Raw genomic sequence first — 22,906 nt, 5'->3', positions numbered from 1 at the left:
ACCTGGTGCCCGCGGGCACCGCGTTGGTGACCCCTGGTATAGAGTGTATTTCTTTAAAGTTAAGACTAGTTTAAAGTTATCTTCATTGAAAAGTACAGTGCTTCCATCCATCCATTTTCTACCGCTTATTCCCTTCGGGGTCGCGGGGGGCACTGGAGCCTATCTCAGCTACAATCGGGCGGAAGGCGGGGTACACCCTGGACAAGTCGCCACCTCATCGCAGAAGTACAGTGCTTTTCCTTCAAAAATAAGGACATTTCAATGTGACCCCAAACTTTTGAACGGTAGTGTATGTAAACAACACCCAACCCTATTCCTCACGGCCTCTTTTTAAATGATCCCGCCCCATATGCACACTTTGCAGAGGGCTTCGCTACACTTCCTAAATAAAGCTTCAAGCAACGGCATGTTGCGTGCATTACTGACACATGATTAAGTTTGAACAAAGCCTGGAAAACAAGGCATGGGTTTTCATGGCAAGATTCTGGACATTTCTGCAACACAATGTACCGTGAAACTGTACAAAAGTGCAACACAAAATAGTTTTTGTTGTCAAGTTTAATTTCCACGGTGTCTTTGCAAAGTGCTTTTCTATACATGTGATGGTTCCATCGTGGTTATAATTCTAGTGGACGTGATTTGTTAAAGACGTCGACAACTGTCGTGCTCTTCACTTACCCGTACTTCAGGATTTGTACAGTGTTTGAAAATGACTCGATGAAAAGGATGTGCAGAATCAGAACTGTCTGGACTGTAGGGCTGGGCCGTTATGGCAAAACTAATCACCGTGGTTACTTTGATATTGAAATCACGATTAATAACACGATTATTCATTCATTTGAAAACATGAGTATCTATTGTACCACCAAAACTCAACTGTAAATGTTATTTAAAATAACAAAGGATATACAAACTTTGTAATATTTTTATGACAATGGGATGCTATAATCAAAATCAAAATTCTATGAATAGTCCAGCCCTACTCTACTGTGCACATTTTCTATTGTACGCTAACTACTATGACCCTTCAATCCCCTACAAAAGTTGCAAGGTTCCCACACTAACAATACCCTGGATCATTTGAAGGAATGTGCCTTTCAACCTCACACATGTTTCATTTTCTTGTGTTTCTTTATGTGCCCTGTTTAATGAAAACATGTCCTTTAAAGGCCTACTGAAAGCCACTACTAGCGACCACGCAGTCTGATAGTTTATATATCAATGATGACATCTTAACATTGCGACACATGCCAATACGGCCGGGTTAACTTATAAAGTGACATTTAAAATTTCCCGCCACACTTCCGGTTGAAAAAGCCTTCGGAGGATGACGTATGCGCGTGACGTAGCCCGGGGAACAGAGGTATGCTTTCCCCATTGAATACAATACAAAAAAGCTCTGTTTTCATTTCATAATTCCACAGTATTCTGGACATCTGTGTTGGTGAATCTTTTGCAATTTGTTTAATGAACAATGGAGACTGCAAAGAAGAACGTTGTAGGTGGGATCGGTGTATTAGCGGCTGGCTGTAGCAACACAACAAGGATTACTCACTTGGATAGCAGACGCGCTAGCCGATGCTAACCGGCCACCGCACGGATGATCGGGTGAAGTCCTTCGTCGCGCCGTCGATCGCTGGAACGCAGGTGAGCACGGGTGTTGATGAGCTGGGCAGATGAGGGCTGGCTGGTGTAGGTGGAGCGCTAATGTTTTTATCATAGCTCTGTAAGGTCCGGTTGCTAAGTTAGCTTCAGCGTCGTTAGCAACAGCATTGTTAAGCTTTGCCAGGCTGAGAATTATTAACCGTGTAGTTACATGTCCATGGTTTAATAGTATTGTTGATCTTCTGTCTATCCTTCCAGTCAGGGATTTATTTATTTTGTTTCTATCTGCATTTGAGACAGATGCTATCACGTTAGCTCATGCTAAAGAGCTTCGTCGATGTATTGTCGTGGAGATAAAAGTCACTGTTAATGTCCATTTCGCGTTCTCGACTCTCATTTTCAAGAGGATATAGTATCCCAGGTGGTTTAAAATACAAATCCGTGATCCACAATAGAAAAAGGAGAGGGTGTGGAATCCAATGAGCCAGCTTGTACCTAAGTTACGGTCAGAGCGAAAAAAGATATGTTTTTCACTGCATTCTAGTCCGTCACTCTAACGTTCCTCGTCCACGAATCTTTCATCCTCGCTCAAATTAATGGGGTAATGGTCCGAATAGCTCTAGCTGCGTTGAAAACAATAGGAAAATATGAGGGAGTGAACAACTGACTACGTCACGCTACTTCCGGTAGAGGCAAGGTTTTTTTTTGATCAGAGACCAAAAGTTGCGAACTTTATCGACGTTGTTCTCTACTAAATCCTTTCAGCAAAAATATGGCAATATCGCAAAATGATCAAGTATGACACATAGAATGGATCTGCTATCCCCGTTTAAATAAAAAAAATTCATTTCAGTAGGCCTTTACTATACGTGTATAGATGGGAATATCTCACAATGTATGCTTGAACCATCTGTTCGATTTGGCCTTGAAATATAATCCCTGAATGTCTCAAGATCACTTAGAATCTATGCCTTCATTCAAATCCTGACCTTGAACATTAGACAGCCTTACAGGATGAAGTATGCTTTAAATTGAGCAATAATTAAGTATAAAACAAGCTATAATACTTACTGTGACATCTTGGCCTTCTGGGGTTATGTACTCAGTTTATGTTCATCCTTCTATTGAGGACAATAGTCTCCCCAAGATCTGTAAGAATTTAGCGTGAAGATAACCCAGCAGGCACAAGACATCGATACAACGTCGATTCTACATACATGTCCTTTAAAACTGACTTTGAAACAACTTTGTAAAATAGTTGTATCCACGTTGTTGGTTGGGAAATGACCACATTTCATAGTTTGAATCAACGTCACAACCTGACATTGAATTATTGTCGTCAAAAAGCATGTTGTTTCAATGTTGTATTTGTGTTGTTGAATATTGGTTGGGAAATGACCAAATTTCAATGGTCAAATCAACGTCAGGACCCGACATTGATTAAATGTTGTCAAAAAGCATGTTGTTTCAACGTTGTATTTGTGTTGTAGAATATTGGTGGGGAAATGACTAAAATTCAACTGTCAAATCAACGTCACAACCTGACATTGAATAAATGTCGTCAAAAAGCATGTTTCAATGTTGTATTTGTGTTGTAGAATATTGGTTGGGAAATTACCAAAATTCAATGGTCAAATCAACGTCAGAACCCAACATTGATTAAAGGTTGTCAAAAGCATGTTGTTTCAACGTTGTATTTGTGTTGTAGAATATTGGTTGGGAAATGACCAAAATTCAATAGTCAAACGTCGTCAAAAAGCATGTTGTTTCAACGTTGTGTTTGTGTTGTAGAATATTGGTTGGGAAATGACCAAAATTCAATAGTCAAACGTCGTCAAAAAGCATGTTGTTTCAACGTTGTATTTGTGTTGTAGAATATTGGTTGGGAAATGACCAAAATTCAATAGTTAAACGTTGTCAAAAGCATGTTGTTTCAACGTTGTATTTGTGTTGTAGAATATTGGTTGGGAAATGACCAAAATTCAATAGTCAAACGTTGTCAAAAGCATGTTGTTTCAACGTTGTATTTGTGTTGTAGAATATTGGTTGGGAAATGACCAAAATTCAATAGTCAAACGTCGTCAAAAAGCATGTTGTTTCAACGTTGTGTTTGTGTTGTAGAATATTGGTTGGGAAATGACCAAAATTCAATGGTCAAATCAACGTCAGAACCCAACATATATTAAAGGTTGTCAAAAGTATGTTGTTTCAACGTTGTATTTGTGTTGTACAATATTGGTTGGGAAATGACCAAAATTCAATAGTCAAACGTCGTCAAAAAGCATGTTGTTTCAACGTTGTGTTTGTGTTGTAGAATATTGGTTGGGAAATTACCAAAATTCAATAGTCAAACGTCGTCAAAAAGCATGTTGTTTCAACGTTGTGTTTGTGTTGTAGAATATTGGTTGGGGAATGACCAAAATTCAATAGTCAAACGTCGTCAAAAAGCATGTTGTTTCAACGTATTTGTGTTGTAGAATATTGGTTGGGAAATGACCAAAATTCAATGGTCAAATCAACGTCAGAACCCAACATTGATTAAACGTCGTCAAAAAGCATGTTGTTTCAACATTGTATTTGTGTTGTAGAATACTGGTTGGGAAATGACTACATTTCAATGTCAAATCAACGTCAGAACCCAACATTGATTAAACGTCGTCAAAAAGCATGTTGTTTCAACGTTGTATTTGTGTTGTAGAATATTGGTTGGGAAATGACCAAAATTCAATGGTCAAATCAACGTCAGAACCCAACATTGATTAAACGTCGTCAAAAAGCATGTTGTTTCAACGTTGTATTTGTGTTGTAGAATACTGGTTGGGAAATGACTACATTTCAATGTCAAATCAACGTCAGAACCCAACATTGATTAAACGTTGTCAAAAAGCATGTTGTTTCAACGTTGTATTTGTGTTGTAGAATATTGGTGGGGAAATGACTAAAATTCAACGGTCAAATCAACGTCACAACCTGACATTGAATAAATGTCGTCAAAAAGCATGCTGTTTCAACGTTGTATTTGTGTTGTAGAATATTGGTTGGGAAATGACCAAAATTCAATGGTCCAATCAATTTCAGAACCCAACATTGATTAAACGTCGTCAAAAGCATGTTGTTTCAACGTTGTATTTGTGTTGTAGAATATTGGTTGGGAAATGACCGAATTTCAATGGTCAAAACAACGTTATTGATTAAACGTGGTCAAAAAGCATGTTGTTTCAACGTTATGTTTGAGTTTCTCAACGTCAGGACCTCATTCAACAAGTTCTCAACGTAGTTTCAATGTCTCGTGCCTGCTGGGAACACACTGCTTGTGGATGTGATCCTACTTCTACTGGATGATGAAGGTTTTTGCAGAAGAAACTAAGAGGACAGACGGCAAAGGAGTGAAAGTCAATAGACAAATAGACACAGATGTAACTTCCTAAACATTTAGATTCCGGGTAAGTCAAGTGTAGAGACGGCGAGGAGTGCTGACTGACAAGCACCGCAGGGAAAGGACTAGAAGAAGGACAAAAGGCGTCAGTCCAGTTTGTGACGTGAGAGCTGCAGGGGTGAAGTTCCCCCGCTGGAGTTCCAGACGCAAACAGAGGAAGAGGAGCAGAAAGTGCGTATTTCATTTGAAAAAGCTGATGAGCGGCTGAAGGAAGAGTCCCAGTGTTCCCAGCACACACACCGTCACAAAGACCCACAGGAAGATCCTGTCGATGACCATGGCCACGTACTTCCAGTCGTCCTCCACCTGAATGGGCACAAAGGAAGACATTAGCCGTACGCTTCTAAAAACGGATTCTTTCTGCGGTCCAAATAGCTCCTTTGGTGGCTGTAAGCGTACCTGATTGTGTCAACACTCCAGATCCACAGCTATGAGGTCAAAGCACGTGTGTGTGTGTGTGTGTGTGTGTGTGTGTGTGTGTGTGTGTGTGTGTGTGTGTGTAGGGGATATTCTTTGATCAGTCAGGTGTGTACAATGGGATCACGGCTGCGGCGCTCATAATGCTTCAGTTGCGCCTTAGGAGGATGCTGCACGGCTATTCTGCATGCATCACAGCCTTGCTAAGAAAAGATGGCGCCAAACAAGCATATCAGGAACGTCCAGAGTGTGAAGAGAAGCTTTACTTTTCCTTTTATAGCCCCGTGTAAACAGTCTCAAAAGACAGCACGTCTGAATTCTGGTTCAAGATAAATGCGTTTATGCACCACTTCAGGGACGTTGAAATCCTAAAAGACGGGCGATTTAAAGGGGTCACCTTGTCTCTTTTGAAAAAAAGTCGAGTGACAAAAGTATCAATCAATCAGTCAATCAATGTTTACCTATATAGCCCTAAATCACCAGTGTCTCAAAGGGCTGCACAAGCCACAACGACATCCTCAGCTCAGATCCCACATCAGGGCAAGGAAAAACTCAACCCAATGGGACAATGACAAACCGTGGAGGGGACCGCAGATGTGGGGACCCCCCCTGGGCGACCGGTGCAATGGACGTCGAGTGGATCTAACATAATATTGTGAGAGTCCAGTCCATAGTGGATCTAACATAATAGTGTGAGAGTCCAGTCCATAGTGGATCTAACATAATAGTGTGAGAGTCCAGTCCATAGTGGATCTAACATGATAGTGTGAGAGTCCAGTCCATAGTGGATCTAACATAATAACGAGAGTACAGTCCATAGTGGATCTAACATAATAGTGTGAGAGTCCAGTCCGTAGTAGATCTAACATAATAGTGAGAGTCCAGTCCGTAGTGGATCTAACATAATAGTGTGAGAGTCCAGTCCATAGTGGATCTAACATAATAGTGAGAGTCCAGTCCATAGTGGATCTAACATAATAGTGAGAGTCCAGTCCATAGTGGATCCAACATAATAGTGTGAGAGTCCAGTCCATAGTGGATCTAACATAATAACGAGAGTCCAGTCCATAGTGGATCTAACATAATAGTGTGAGAGTCCAGTCCATAGTGGATGTAACATAATAGTGTGAGAGTCCAGTCCATAGTGGATCTAACATAATAGTGAGAGTCCAGTCCATAGTGGATCCAACATAATAGTGTGAGAGTCCAGTCCATAGTGGATCTAACATAATAACGAGAGTCCAGTCCATAGTGGATCTAACATAATAGTGTGAGAGTCCAGTCCATAGTGGATCCAACATAATAGTGTGAGAGTCCAGATCATAGTGGATCTAACATAATAGTGAGAGTCCAGTCCCTAGTGGATCCAACATAATAGTGTGAGAGTCCAGTCCATAGTGGATCTAACATAATAACGAGAGTACAGTCCATAGTGGATCTAACGTAATAGTGTGAGAGTCCAGTCCATAGTGGATCTAACATAATAGTGAGAGTCCAGTCCATAGTGGATCTAACATAATAGTGAGAGTCCAGTCCATAGTGGATCCAACATAATAGTGTGAGAGTCCAGTCCATAGTGGATCTAACATAATAGTGAGAGTCCAGTCCATAGTGGATCTAACATAATAGTGAGAGTCCAGTCCATAGTGGATCTAACATAATAGTGTGAGAGTCCAGTCCATAGTGGATCTAACATAATAGTGTGAGAGTCCAGTCCATAGTGGATCTAACATAATAGTGAGAGTCCAGTCCATAGTGGATCTAACATAATAGTGTGAGAGTCCAGTCCATAGTGGATCTAACATAATAGTGAGAGTCCAGTCCATAGTGGATCTAACATAATAGTGTGAGAGTCCAGTCCATAGTGGATCTAACATAATAGTGTGAGAGTCCAGTCCATAGTGGATCTAACATGATAGTGTGAGAGTCCAGTCCATAGTGGATCTAACATAATAACGAGAGTCCAGTCCATAGTGGATCTAACATAATAGTGAGAGTCCAGTCCATAGTGGATCTAACATAATAGTGAGAGTCCAGTCCATAGTGGATCCAACATAATAGTGTGAGAGTCCAGTCCATAGTGGATCTAACATAATAGTGTGAGAGTCCAGTCCATAGTGGATCTAACATAATAGTGTGAGAGTCCAGTCCATAGTGGATCTAACATAATAGTGTGAGAGTCCAGTCCATAGTGGATCTAACATAATAGTGAGAGTCCAGTCCATAGTAGATCTAACATAATAGTGAGAGTCCAGTCCATAGTGGATCTAACAGAATAGTGTGAGAGTCCAGTCCATAGTGGATCTAACATAATAGTGAGAGTCAAGTCCATAGTGGATCTAACATAATAGTCTGAGAGTCCAGTCCATAGTAGATCTAACATAATAACGAGAGTCCAGTCCATAGTGGATCTAACATAATAGTGTGAGAGTCCAGTCCATAGTGGATCTAACATAATAGTGAGAGTCCAGTCCATAGTGGATCTAACATAATAGTGTGAGAGTCCAGTCCATAGTGGATCTAACATAATAGTGAGAGTCCAGTCCATAGTGGATCTAACATAATAGTGAGAGTCCAGTCCATAGTGGATCCAACATAATAGTGTGAGAGTCCAGTCCATAGTGGATCTAACATAATAGTGTGAGAGTCCAGTCCATAGTGGATCTAACATAATAGTGTGAGAGTCCAGTCCATAGTGGATCTAACATAATAGTGTGAGAGTCCAGTCCATAGTGGATCTAACATAATAGTGAGAGTCCAGTCCATAGTAGATCTAACATAATAGTGAGAGTCCAGTCCATAGTGGATCTAACAGAATAGTGTGAGAGTCCAGTCCATAGTGGATCTAACATAATAGTGAGAGTCAAGTCCATAGTGGATCTAACATAATAGTGTGAGAGTCCAGTCCATAGTAGATCTAACATAATAGTGAGAGTCCAGTCCATAGTGGATCTAACATAATAGTGTGAGAGTCCAGTCCATAGTGTATCTAACATAATAGTGAGAGTCCAGTCCATAGTGGATCTAACATAATAGTGTGAGAGTCCAGTCCATAGTGGATCTAACATGATAGTGTGAGAGTCCAGTCCATAGTGGATCTAACATAATAGTGTGAGAGTCCAGTCCATAGTGGATCTAACATGATAGTGTGAGAGTCCAGTCCATAGTGGATCTAACATAATAACGAGAGTACAGTCCATAGTGGATCTAACATAATAGTGTGAGAGTCCAGTCCATAGTGGATCTAACATAATAGTGAGAGTCCAGTCCATAGTGGATCTAACATAATAGTGTGAGAGTCCAGTCCATAGTGGATCTAACATAATAGTGAGAGTCCAGTCCATAGTGGATCTAACATAATAGTGAGAGTCCAGTCCATAGTGGATCCAACATAATAGTGTGAGAGTCAAGTCCATAGTGGATCTAACATAATAACGAGAGTCCAGTCCATAGTGGATCTAACATAATAGTGTGAGAGTCCAGTCCATAGTGGATGTAACATAATAGTGTGAGAGTCCAGTCCATAGTGGATCTAACATAATAGTGAGAGTCCAGTCCATAGTGGATCCAACATAATAGTGTGAGAGTCCAGTCCATAGTGGATCTAACATAATAACGAGAGTCCAGTCCATAGTGGATCTAACATAATAGTGTGAGAGTCCAGTCCATAGTGGATCTAACATAATAGTGTGAGAGTCCAGTCCATAGTGGATCTAACATAATAGTGTGAGAATCCAGTCCATAGTGGATCTAACATAATAGTGAGAGTCCAGTCTTATATATAAGTTATCACACAATTCTTATGCTTAAAGGCCGTTGCTCTAGTTATTATCTATTGTGCTCAAGCTGTACTTTTTATTTCCGTGCAAAGGCACACAACTTGTTATCTTCCACTGCAATGTGAGGCGTTGCCTCGCCGCAGATGTTTCTGTCTTTCAGCCTGCTAACAGCCAAGAACGAACCAGCACCTCAACGAAGATAAGTCATAACAGCAGGCAGACAAAGCAGAGACAAGACCGCAATCACAAGGCCCCCCAGCACATTTTTGTTCTGAATAATCCCTTATTGTGCGTGCTGAGCTGCTCGCATAATGTGTGACCCCTCCCTTTAGAAGCAGCCTCAGCCATGTAACTAGGGAACTCCTGAACTGAATAAAAAAGGGGGGCGCGTGAGCTGTTCCTCAGAGCGTAGGGTGAGACTGTAACTGAGTGTGCAGCTCCATGCGTTCTCCTCATGAGCAAAATTGAACACTGTCTCTGCCGGATTCCTTGCTTATTGTTCTGTTTAATAGATAGTTCGGTGCTTAAACCTGACACTAACCACCTCGAACAAGCCAATTATGACAAATTAGAATGCAAAAAAAAATGTGTATAACAGCAGGCAGACAAAGCAGAGACAGAGAGACAGAGCGCAATCCCAAGGCCCCCTGCACATTCCCGTTCTGAATAATCACGTTTTGTGCGTACTGAGCTGCTCGCATAATGTGTGACCCCTCCCTTTAGATGCATCCTCTGCGATGTAACTAAGGAACTCCTGAACTGAATAAAAAAGGGGGGCGCGTGGGCTGTTCCTCAGAAAGAGACTGTAACTGGGTGCGCAGCTCCATGCGTTCTCCTCAAGAGCAAAATTGAACTCTGTCTCTGCCGGATTCCTTGCTTATTGTTCTATTTAATAGATAGTTCGGTGCTTAAACCTGACACTAACCACCTGACAAATTAGAATACAAAAAAAAAAGTGTATTCATGTCTCTCATAAGGATTGTGAACAATTTGCAAAAAAAAGTGCAGTTCCCCTTTAAGACTGTTGTTGAAATGTTACTCTGCCAACACAGTTAAAAAGATGTGTTCCATTAGTTGATCATACCTCTTTGGCTTTGTTGCGCGTCCTCATGTTCTCGGCGATGTACTTCACACTCTCAATGGCCTGCTTGATCTCAGGTGAGACCACAGAGAACGCCACGACAGCGTTCACCGGGGAGGGTGCGTTCAAAGACCTCGGGAGTTTGGGCAACTCCGACTCAGGAGGCCTTTGCTGGGCGCCCTGAGATGAGGCGGGAGGGACGGGCGTGGGAACCTCCTTGCCTCTGTAGGGACACCTTCTGTTCATCTCCCGCTTAGCGTCACGGTTCATCTCGCCGTACTCGATACAGTTCATGGAGCCGCCCGCCGAGGAGGCCCCGGCGCCGCCATCCAGCGACGGGCACGGAACGCCTCCCGTGATGCCTCCGATGCTCACGCTTCCCGACCCGCTTCCGACGCTGTTCTTTCTCTTCTTGTTCCCGCCGCCGACTCCGCCCGTGCCGGCTGCGATGCTGGCGGTGGACGAGCCGCCTTGGTCGATGGGCCGCCTCATCAGCATCACCCTGGGCAGCACCCCGAGGAACACCGAGCGAACCCACTCAGGCATGGTGTGAGTCATGGGCGTGCGGTAGTGCACGTTCAGCACGAAGACGGTGATGACGATGCTGAGCGTGACGAAGATCATGGTGAATAGGAGGTACTCGCCGATCAGCGGGATGACGAGCGACGTGGAGGGTATGGTCTCCGTGATGACCAGGAGGAACACGGTGAGGGACAGCAGGACGGAGATGCAGAGGGTGACCTTCTCGCCGCAGTCGGACGGCAGGTAGAAGACCAAGACGGTGAGGAAGGAGATGAGGAGGCAGGGGATGATGAGGTTGATGGTGTAGAAGAGCGGCAGGCGGCGGATGTAGAAGGAGTAGGTGATGTCCGGGTAGATCTCCTCGCAGCAATTATACTTGATGTCGTGCTTGTAACCGGGAGCGTCGATGATCTCCCACTCGCCACTTTCCCAGAAGTCCTTCAGGTTCACCTTGGAGAGAGTTTTTTTTTAATGAAAACAATGTTAAACAAGATATAGTACAAGCCAAAAGTTTGGACACACCTTCTTATTAGAGTTGTCCGATAATACCGGGCAACAACCATACAGGTCACACTAAGGGTGACCGTATAAACAACTTTAACACTGTTACAAATATGCGCCACACTGTGAACCCACACCAAACAAGAACACATTTCGGGAGAACATCCGCACCGTAACACAACATAAACACAACAGAACAAAAACCCGGAACCCCTTGCAGCACTAACTCTTCCGGGACGTTACAATATACAAACCCCTGCTACATCCTACCCTCAATACTGTCTGATTCCAATCAATGCAAGTCATCACAATCATACCAACTTATATTATTGTCTTCATGAAAGAAACATGCTTGTATTTAGAGATGTCCGATATCGGACTGCCGATATTATCGGCCGATAAATGCTTTAAAATGTAATATCGGAAATTATCGGTATCGGTTTCAAAAAGTAAAATTTACGACTTTTTAAAACGCCTCTTTTTACGGAGTGGTACACGGACGTAGGGAGAAGTACAGAGTAGTTGCGTCTCCCAGTCATACTTGCCAACCCTTCCGATTTTTCCGGGAGACTCCCAAATTTCAGTGCCCCTCCCGAAAATCTCCCGGGGCAACCATTCTCCCGAATTTCTCCTGATTTCCACTCAGACAACAACATTGGGGGCGTGCCTTAAAGGCACAGCCTTTGCGTGCCGGCCCAATCACATAATATCTACGGCTTTTCACACACACAAACGAATGCAAGGCATACTTGGTCAACAGCCATACAGGTCACACTGAGGGTTGCCGTATAAACAACTTTAACACTGTTACAAATATGCGCCGCACTGTGAACCCACACCAAACAAGAATGACAAACACATTTCGGGAGAACATCCGCACCGTAACACAACATAAACACAACAGAACAAATACCCAGAACCCCTTGCAGCACTAACTCTTCCGGGACGCTACAATATACACCCCCCGCTACCACCAAACCACGGATCATGACAGACCTCGTCGGCCACGGATGTGGCCGCTCCCTGGTCGCCTGCCTCGCCAAGTGCAGCGGCGTTCGACGCGTCGCCGCCACTTGACTCTCCCTCGCTGGTTGCGGGGACACTTGGTCTGGCGACCCACCGCCAAGTCCCCCTCCCGCCCTCCCATGACTCTTGATCTTGTTTTTTTTTGTGGTTTTGGACATCTGGAATCTGTCCTTAAGGGGGGAAAATCTGTTATGATCCGTGGTCCGGATCATGTTTTGTTTAGTTATGTTCTGTTAGTTTTGGACTCCAGTAGTTCCTGTTTGCGCTTCCTTGTTTGTTTTGTCACCATGGCGACTCATTAGTTTCACCTGCCTCATTTGTTCGGATCACACCTGTCGCTAATGGTGACAAAACAAACAAGGAAGCGCAAACACGAACTATGGAGTCCAAAACTAACAGAACATAACTAAACAAAGCATGATCCGGACCACGGATCATGACAGTTTCTCGCCTTCCTGTCGGTCATTTTTTCTCAATAATGATCTCACAAGACCCTCGGGTGCCGTGAATGTCAATCGAGTGACGAAAGTGACGTCTTGGTGAAGATTGATGATCGCTCATTTTTGGGTCTATTTTTTTAATGCCTGGCTGGCGATGGACTGACACACCCTCCACCATCCACCGCTAGCTCGCCATCCACGTAATGGCCACCCCCGTGTTAAACAGATACAATAAATGTCATGTTTGGCCTTCATACCTTGGAGCCAATGAGCACCAGGTCGATCTTGGCCTTGTCGTAGGTCCAGGAGCCAAACTTCATGGAGCAGTTCTGGTAGTCAAAGGGGAAGTAGGTGATGTCCATGGGGCAGGAGGATTTAAATATAGCCGGAGGAACCCAAGTGATGGTGCCGTCGAACTTCAGCAGAGCCTTGGTCTTGTCCTCCACGAGAAAGTCCCCCACGGCACTAGGAGAAAATATTTCCAGAGAAACCGAAATGTCATTTCAAATGTCATTTCTAAATAGGACAATCAGGAGTTTATTAATATCACCATCATAGAAAATAAAAGAAAGTTATATCTGTAGGCCTGGGCAGGTACTGCACATTTTGCTTGTCCCACAAATCATTGCCAATAAACAATATTATTGTCGGTAGGGCTGGGCGATATATGGAATATACTCCATATATCGCAGGTTTTTCTCTGTGCGATCTAGAAAATGACTATATCGTGATTATTTAATATTGTAAATCCCACTTTCTTTATTTTAATGTGCATTTTTGGTGTCCCATTCAGTAAAAAACTGTAAAGTTCCATTCCGTGTTTTTTAAGTGGTCTGTTTTTAGAATTCTATTGGACCTTGACTTTTGGTATTAGTGTTCCTGAAAAAAAGGGACCCAAACCCACATAATGTACAGCAGATTTTTTTACAGCTAAATGTGTACGTATCATTTAGGAAGAGAAGTCTTCGAATGTTTCTTAAAAGTGTCAACACAGTCAAGATCACAGAGGGACTGGTGCAAGTTGTTCCAGAGTCTGGGAGCTATAGCCTGGAATGCCAGGGTCTTAAAAGGAGTTTTTGAGATCTTTACAAGACCTTGGCCTGAAGACCGCAGTAGTGTAGTGTAATCCCTGTAGTGTTTACTATATATTGATACTATACTTGGTATCATGACTATTGATATTTATGTAGACCCAACCCCCTCTGTTTACATTCAAGAGCTCTAACTTAGCGGTTAGCATGGCTCCTCCTACGGTGTGTAGTGAAGCATGCTGGGATCACACTATACGAGGGTGCATACATCAAGAACACACCTTGTGAACCATGCAGAAACAAAAATGCATTTTGTTCTCAGTTCTGCTATCTGTTAGAATAATGATGTGTAAGTTATCACACAACTCTTATGCTTAAAGGCCGTTGCTATAGTTAGAATCAATTGTGCTGAAGTTGTACTATTCTATCTGTAATCTTGCTTTGCGAGTTGTCTCGTGTCAGCAGTTTGTTTCCAGACCCTGCCTGCTGACAGCCAAGGACGGACATAGAGTACCTCAACGCAGACAAAACAGAGACAGGGCGAAATCACCAGTGAATAATCATGTATTGTGTCTACTGGGGCTGCTTGCATTACCCCTCCCTTCAGAAGCAACCTCAGTGATGTTAACTAGGGACCTCCCGAATAAATAGAGGAGCATGTGGGACTGTACCTTAGAGCGTAGGGTGGAACTGTAATTGAGTGTACAGCTCCATACGTCTCTCCTCATGAGAAAAATTAAACTCTGTCTCTGGTTGATTCCTTCGTCTTGTCTTGTGTAATGGATAGTTCGGTGTTTGAACCTGACCAGTACGACTGTTTGATACATTGTCTTGAAACACCTCCAACCTGGTGACTCGTAGACTTACTTATTGTACAAAACGATGTCAGGCCTCCAAATCTTATTGGATGGAACTCGGATGAACTCAATTCCATCATATTCCACAGGGGCCCATCGCAGCTTGTAGTCGTTCCAAACCTAAAAGCAGAAAATAACCAAATAAATGCATGTGTTTCTTTAAGTGGTTGATTGAGTGGTGACATTGAAGGTAACATACATGTCTCAGCCACAGATTAGTTTCCATGATCTGATTCACCTCATCCTGCAGGGACGGACAGGAAGCATTTGTCACCAAACCTTACAAAAGCCTCAAAAATAATTAGGTTCTCTTACCACTTTGACTAGTTGAGATATGGACACCTCAAATTCTACCGTGACCGGATCAGACACATTCTCCACCGGTCGGATGAACTGGTTGTACCTTCGGAATAACTTGCGGAATAATCGGTCCTCTGCTTTGGACGCAAAACAACCTAAGGGAAGGAATGAGAAGAGTTAGAACCGCATTGAGACGTCGGGAACGTGTTGCTATGTCGGAGAGGATTTATTGAACACAACAATGTAAGTAAATGTTATTCATAAAGCGCTTTTCACAGATAAAATATAAGGGTGTAACGGTACACAAAAATTTCGGTTCGGTACGTACCTCGGTTTAGAGGTCACGGTTCGGTTCATTTTCGGTACAGTAAGAAAACAACAAAATATAAATTTTTTGGTTATTTATTTACCAAATGTGTAAACAATGGCTTTATCCTTTTAACATTAGGAACACTATAATAATTCTGCCCACGTTAATCAACGTTAAACTGCCTCAAGTTGTTGCTCAGATTAAATAAAATGACAAAACTTTTCTTCTACATATACAAAGTGCAACATTAAAGGCCTACTGAAAGCCACTACTACCGACCACGCAGTCTGATAGTTTATATATCAATGATGAAATCTTAACATTATAACACATGCCAATACGGCCGGGTTAACTTATAAAGTGACATTTTAAATTTGCCGCTAAACTTCCGGTTCGAAACGCCTCTGAGGATGACGTATGCGCGTGACGTAGACCGGCGAACACGGGTATGCCTTCCACATTGAAGCCAATACGAAAAAGCTCTGTTTTCATTTCATAATTCCACAGTATTCTGGACATCTGTGTTCGTGAATCTGTTTCAATCATGTTCATTGCATTATGGAGAAAGAAGCTGAGCAAGCAAAGAAGAAAGTTGTCGGTGCGAAATGGACGTATTTTTCGAACGTAGTCAGCCACAACAGTACACAGCCGGCGCTTCTTTGTTTACATTCCTGAAAGATGCAGTCAAGATGGAAGAACTCGGATAACAGAGACTCTAACCAGGAGGACTTTTGACTTCGATACACAGACGCCTGTAGAGAACTGGGACAACACAGACTCTTACCAGGATTACTTTGATTTGGATGACAAAGACGCAGACATGCTACTGTGAGTATGCAGCTTTGGCTTCTAAACATTTGATGGCTTGACCGTATGTGCGCAACTTTTTTTTGCGTATGTACGTAACTTTTTTAAAATATATAAGCTTTATGAACCTTGGGTTAGGTGAACGGTCTTTTGGGCTGAGTGATTGTGTGTGTTGATCAGGTGTTTGAATTGTATTGGCGTGTTCTATGGAGCTAGGAGCTAGCATAGGAGCTAGGAGCTAGCATAACACGTACCGTACCGTACGTGCGCGTCACGTACGTAACTTTTTAAAAATATATAAGCTTTATGAACCTTGGGTTAGGTGAACGGTCTTTTGGGCTGAGTGATTGTGTGTGTTGATCAGGTGTTTGAATTGTATTGGCGTGTTCTATGGAGCTAGGAGCTAGCAGAGGAGCTAGGAGCTAGCATAACAAACACGCAGGTGTTATTATGCAGGATTAATTTGTGGCATATTAAATATAAGCCTGGTTGTGTTGTGGCTAATAGAGTATATATATGTATTGTGTTTATTTACTGTTGTAGTCATTCCCAGCTGAATATCAGGTACCGTGAGTATGCAGCCTTGGCTGCTAAACATTTGATAACTTGACCGTGTGTGCGCGTCACGTACGTAACTTTTTAAAAATATATAAGCTTTATGAACCTTGGGTTAGGTGAACGGTCTTTTGGGCTGAGTGATTGTGTGTGTTGATCAGGTGTTTGAATTGTATTGGCGTGTTCTATGGAGCTAGGAGCTAGCAGAGGAGCTAGGAGCTAGCATAACAAACACGCAGGTGTTTTTATGCAGGATTAATTTGTGGCATGTTAAATATAAGCCTGGTTGTGTTGTGGCTAATAGAGTATATATATGTCTTGTGTTTATTTACTGTTGTAGTCATTCCCAGCTGAATATCAGGTCACCCCCGCCTCTCACAGCATCTTCCCTATCTGAATAGCTTCAACTCCCCACTAGTCCTTCACTTGCACTTTACTCATCCACAAATCTTTCATCCTCGCTCAAATTAATGGGGAAATTGTCGCTTTCTCGGTCCGAATCTCTCTCACTTCATGCGGCCATCATTGTAAACAATAGGGAACTTTGCGTATATGTTCAACTGACTACGTCACGCTACTTCCGGTAGGGGCAAGCCTTTTTTTTTATCAGATACCAAAAGTTGCAATCTTTATCGTCGTTGCTCTATACTAAATCCTTTCAGCAAAAATATGGCAATATCGCGAAATGATCAAGTATGACACATAGAATAGATCTGCTATCCCCGTTTAAATAAAAAAAATTAATTTCAGTAGGCCTTTAAACAGTTTCAAGTCAACTCATCATGCTTAATTTATTACAGCATTTGGGAAGCCTGTAGTTGTGTAAATGTTGTATTTTTATCAACATGTGATAGCAGGGACCCTGCCATTCAAAACTAGGCTGCTGCATTACGAATGATTAATGTAACTATAGTTGAAAAAATAGTACAATAGCAATAGGAGAGATAATTCATCCCTGAACACCATGGAGTTCATGTAGGCTTAATGATGTAGTTACATTATTATATCAACTATCAGAGACAGAAATTCTTCATTTAACATAATGTCCTTTTTTGCTGCTTCAGTAAAGTGAAAGAACAGACAGACAGGGCTTTGCTGTCCGTAACACACACACACACACACACCGCAAAATGAGCTAACTTTACGCTAAAAGCGAATTAGCCTTCACCTCAAGCCAGGACTGCGAGCGAGCTGAGCTGCCTTTTATATTTCGGTTCGGTACACCTCCGAACCGAACCGAAACCCCCGTACCGAAACGGTTCAATACAAATACACGTACCGTTACACCCCTAATAAAATCACAAAGCGCTGTAAAAAACATAGGTGAAGTAAAACAACAACTCAATGAAAACAACCGGAGCAACATCATAAAAAGGATAACAAGTGGATTAAAAATGATAGTTAAAAGGTGCATGAACTAAAAGCTTTACTAAAAAGAGAAGTTTTCTAATATTTCTTCAAAGTGTCAACACAGTCAAGATCATGGAGGGTTGAGGGCAAGTTGTTCCAGAGTCTGGGAGCTATAGCCTGGAATGCCTGGTCTCCACAGGTTTCAAAATGAGTTTTTGGGGATCTTTAGAAGACCCTGGCCTGAAGACCCTGAAGAGTAGGGGCCTAAGAAGTTGGTGATGTACTGAGGGGCCCCACCATGCAACGCACGGAAAGTCAGGACTAAAATCTTCAACTCAATGCGGAATTTGACTGGAAGCCAATGAAGATGTTAATGCATTGGTTTCATTACGTGAAACACAAGTCACATTATCCTAAATAGGGCTGCAACTTTTGATTATTTTTGTGTAATAATCTATTGATTTTTTTGATTAACCGAGTAATCGGGTAAAACACATTTTATAGCCCCAATGTGTATTTTTGAAAAAAAAAATTGAAATACATTTTTATGCTTGCCATGACCTTCACTCTTTTTTTTAAGTAAATGCACATTATCAACTTCCAAATTGTACTTTTAACACGTGTGCATTAATAAAAATGGAAAAATATATCTCTCTTGAATCAACACAGTAGTTAATACTATTATCAATGTTAATTAGGATAGGATAGGATAGGACTTTATTGTCATTGCACAAGTACAACGAAACTATGTTTTCAGCACAAACCCGTTCAAGATTAGACAAACAAACAGTGTACAGGGTTACAGAACAGGAACGCTGATGGGTCGTCAAAGGCGCCCCGTAAAAGATACGGAAAAGGTAAAACGCTGGGGAAGAAGATGAGTAAAAAAATACAATCTAGACTGGGCTCCTAAGGGGGCTTAGTCTGGAGTGGGAAAAAACCTCCATGCCATGCACACATAAACACGTTACATTTTCATCATGACAACTCGCAACAGAGGGGCGGGGAGTTGGGGCCCTGGAGGTCGACTGCTGCTATGAAGCGCTGCCAGCCGTCCATCCCCCCGAGGGGAAACAAGGGGTGGTGAAGGCATGGGGTGGGGGAGGGAGTGTGTGGGTGTATGTGCCCATTGTCTTGGGTGTGATGATGTAATTTTCATAGACTGGGGCCGTTCTGCATGCAAGCAAAAGTTCAACTCCAGGTGTCGTTGAGGAGGGAGGGAGGTCAAAAGCGTCCATCATTGAGGTGTCCTCGGGGGTGTTTTCAGAACAGCCTGTTCCTGTTGTTCACAGCGTCAAGGCCATTCGAGGGAGTCAAATCGTAGATTAGGATGTTTGTTTTCCGCGAGCAGACAATACAATGACTTGTCTGTTCTATTCGTCCATGCTGGCTGCTCTCATATTAAATTTTTCCTTTCTAAGCTTCTCCATGATATGATCCATCTTGCGATTCACTTCAGAGATCGCCACAGGCTGTGATCCCACAGCCCGGCCCAAACCTTCCATTGCGACGAACAGCCTTTGGGCTCCTTGAGTGGCTGCCTCCATTCTCCATTTATCCCAGGAATCTCTCACGTACCCCGCAGCAATGGTTCCATCAGGGCAGCCAGGCTCCCCCGAACCTCTTTTCCTCGTCGAAAAGATTTTGTCAATTGCGTCGAGAGTCCAGCTGATCATTTCCATGTCTGATGTTTAGATTCGGAGGACAGCGCAAAGAAAGAGGCTTCAAAAAAGTTCAGACAAGACAAAACAAAGAGAGCAAGCTGGGAGAAGAGGGAGCGGGAAAAAATGTGACCGCCCTCACCAGAGGCAAAACAAAATGTGGGATATAAATAATAATGGAAGTACCTTTTCGGTCTGCAACATTTTCAATTTATGAATGTACAACTGTTTGTTTATGTAAAATCTCTTTGTTTATTTTGTTGACCACTGACCGAAGAAATAATAAACTAAACTAAACTAAAATGATAAGCAAAAAAACTTTGCATTCACCGTCCTTTCTCATGTGCCAAAACGTTGTCCACTTATTTCATTTATATCATGGAAAAGATGCTTGAAAGGGAAAATTTGGATATGAGGGCCAGCATAGACGAATAGAACAGACAAGCCATTGTAATGTCTGCTCGCGGAAAACAAACATCCTAATCTACGATTTGACTCCCTCGAATGGCCTTGATGCAACAACAGGAGCAGGCGGTTCTGAAAACATCCCCCCGAGGACTCCTCAAAGATGGACGCATTTGACCTCCCTCCCTCCTCAACGACACCTGGAGTCAAACTTTTTCTTGCATGCAGAACGGCCCCAGGCCTATGGACACTACATCAACACACCCAAGACAATGGACATATATACACACACACACCCTCCCGCACCCCACGCCTTCACCACCGCTTGATTCCTCTCGGGGTGATGGACGGCTGGCAGCGCTTCATAGCAGCAGTCGACCTCCAGGGCCCCAACTAGCCGCCCCCTCCCTCTGTTGCGAGTTGTCGTGATTATATGTAACATGTTTATGTGTGCATGGCATGGAGGTTTTTCCCCACTCCAGACTAGGCCCCCTTAGGAGCCCAGTCTAGACTGCATTTTTTTTTACTCATCTTCTTCCCCAGCGTTTTACCTTTTTCCCACCTTTTACAACTCTTTAAGCACAACCACAATTATTCCGTACATTAGGTTATAAGGCGCACTGTCGAGTTTTGAGAAAATTAAAGGATTATAAGTGCGCCTTATAGTCCGAAAAATACGGTATTTTCCTTAAAATACGCATTGAGGCTACTAAGTGTGTTTTATGCAATTACTCTATTAATCGCACAAACTAATTAATAGATTACTTGATTACTAAAATAATTGATAGCTGCAGCTCTAATCAAAGCAACAGAATATCAATCAAAACTTGTTTTCCTTGATTGATTAAAATGATAATACATTATAGCCCTTGTGTCAATACAGTACCATAGCCGAGGATGTCGTTGTGGCTTGTGCAGCCCTTTGAGACACTCGTGATTTAGGGCTATATAAGTAAAGATTGATTGATTGATTGATTGATAGTGATCTTAACGATACAGCAGATGTAAAATAACAAAAGGAAAAAAATCACATCGGTTGTCCTTGAAAATGGTTATGAGGAAAGAACAAAAATCGAATTTGTGCATGATTGTCAGGTTCAAACACTGATGACATCTATTAAACAGACAAGAAGCAAGGAATCATGCAGAGACAGAGTTTAATTTGGCTCAATGAGGAGAGATGTTTGGGCTGTACTCTAGTTACAGATCCAAACTACGCTCTAAAGTCCAGCCCACATGCTCCACTATTTATTTGGGAGGTCCCTGGTTACATCACTGCGGCTGCTTCTGAAGGAAGGTAGGTAATATCAGCAGCTCCAGTTAGACATAATATATGACTATTCATGAAATGCAAATGCACTCGTGATATCGCCCTGTCTCTGCTCTGTCTGCGTCACGGCACTCGAGATTCTGGACACAAACACTGATACGAGACGATGTCCCTTTGCACAGATAGAAAAGTACAACTTCAGCACAATTGATAATAACTATAGCAACGGCCTTTGAACACAAGAGTTGTGTGATAACTTACACACAATTATTCTAACAATGATACAGTTAGAGACTTTGAATTATTGCTGGGATGTCAATATTGTAAGAGTCAATGGAAAAGTGGAATGTGTCGTCTAAAGATATCCTTGAAGAAAAAACCCTGCAGAATCTGCACAATAAGCATCCAACTATGAATGATCGGGCGTCTGCAGTATACAGTATGTACTTTAGAAGGCCGGACTGAAGGTCACAGTGTGGAAAAGTGCCAGGAGTAACACTGCTGTGTGGGATGGCATACAGAACCCCCCCAATCACGCCTGTCCGAGCAGAAAATGTAGCCTCACTTGGGACAGTGGATGGTCACACCACCCGCACGCTGCACCAGTGTCCTAATAAAGCTCTAAAACCGCTGCACACACAAAAGCATCTGACTCTGTGTACGTCTTCATTGGTTTCAACGTGATACATGTGTGCGGTATCAAGACCATGGCGAGCTAGCGGTGGATGGCGGAGGGTGTGTCAGTCCATCGCCAGCCAGGCATTCAAAAAAATAGACCTACAAATGAGCGATCATCAATCTTCACCAAGATGTCACTTTCCTCACTCGATTGACATTCACGGCACCCGAGGGTCTTGTGAGATCATTATTAAGAAAAAATGACCGACAGGAAGGTGAGAAACTGCCATGATCCGTGGTCCGGATCACGTTTTGTTTAGTTATGTTCTGCTAGTTTTGGACACCATAGTTCCTGTTTGCGCTACCTTGTTTGTTTTGTCACTATTAGCAACAGGTGTGATCTGAACAAATGAGGCAGGTGAAACTGATGAGTTGCCATGGTGACAAAACAAACAAGGAAGCGCAAACAGGAACCGGACCACGGATCATGACAGAGTCCCCCCTTAAGGACAGATTCCAGATGTCCAAAACCACCATGAATTGATTAACGTGGACCCCGACTTAAACAAGTTGAAAAGCTTATTGGGGTGTTACCATTTAGTGGTCAATTGTACGGAATATGTACTGTACTGTGCAATCTACTAATAAAAGTTTCAATCAATCAATCAAGCGTCACTTGATCGACATTCACGGCACCCGAGGGTCTTGTGAGATGACGCAGATCATTATTAAGAAAAAACGACCGACAGGAAGGCGAGTAGCACTTTTTTGTTTCAACAGACTCTCGCGCCGTACCTGCCGTCAAAACTCTAAAGACCGACTGCGCAGTTCCTGCCTTCACAATAAAAGCCCTGCTTCATCCTGCCTGCGTGTTAGAATAATTATGTATATATTATCACACAACACTTATGCTTAAGCGTTGCTATGGATATTGT

At 42.6% G+C, this 22,906-nt stretch overlaps 1 protein-coding gene across 2 annotated transcripts in view; it reads right to left on the bottom strand.

Moving 5' to 3' along the window:
* Positions 1-552: 552 nt before the first annotated feature.
* The window catches only part of chrna6 (cholinergic receptor, nicotinic, alpha 6), a 103,640-nt gene continuing 81,286 nt past the window's right edge, over positions 553-22,906 (bottom strand). For both annotated transcript variants that reach the window (XM_062044129.1, XM_062044128.1), the window contains exons 3-8: positions 15,011-15,150; positions 14,895-14,939; positions 14,706-14,815; positions 13,065-13,272; positions 10,322-11,290; positions 553-5,347 (exon numbers count right to left, since the gene is read on the bottom strand). In XM_062044129.1, the coding sequence (XP_061900113.1) occupies positions 5,222-5,347; positions 10,322-11,290; positions 13,065-13,272; positions 14,706-14,815; positions 14,895-14,939; positions 15,011-15,150 (1,598 nt within the window). In that variant the 3' untranslated portion in view covers positions 553-5,221. The remainder of the gene's footprint in view (positions 5,348-10,321; positions 11,291-13,064; positions 13,273-14,705; positions 14,816-14,894; positions 14,940-15,010; positions 15,151-22,906) is intronic.

Source organism: Entelurus aequoreus, linkage group LG04 (genome assembly GCF_033978785.1).
Source record: "Entelurus aequoreus isolate RoL-2023_Sb linkage group LG04, RoL_Eaeq_v1.1, whole genome shotgun sequence".
Taxonomy (NCBI): Eukaryota; Metazoa; Chordata; class Actinopteri; order Syngnathiformes; family Syngnathidae; genus Entelurus; species Entelurus aequoreus.
The sequence above is the reverse complement of the archived record's forward strand: the minus strand, read 5'-3'. Positions and strand labels throughout refer to the sequence as shown.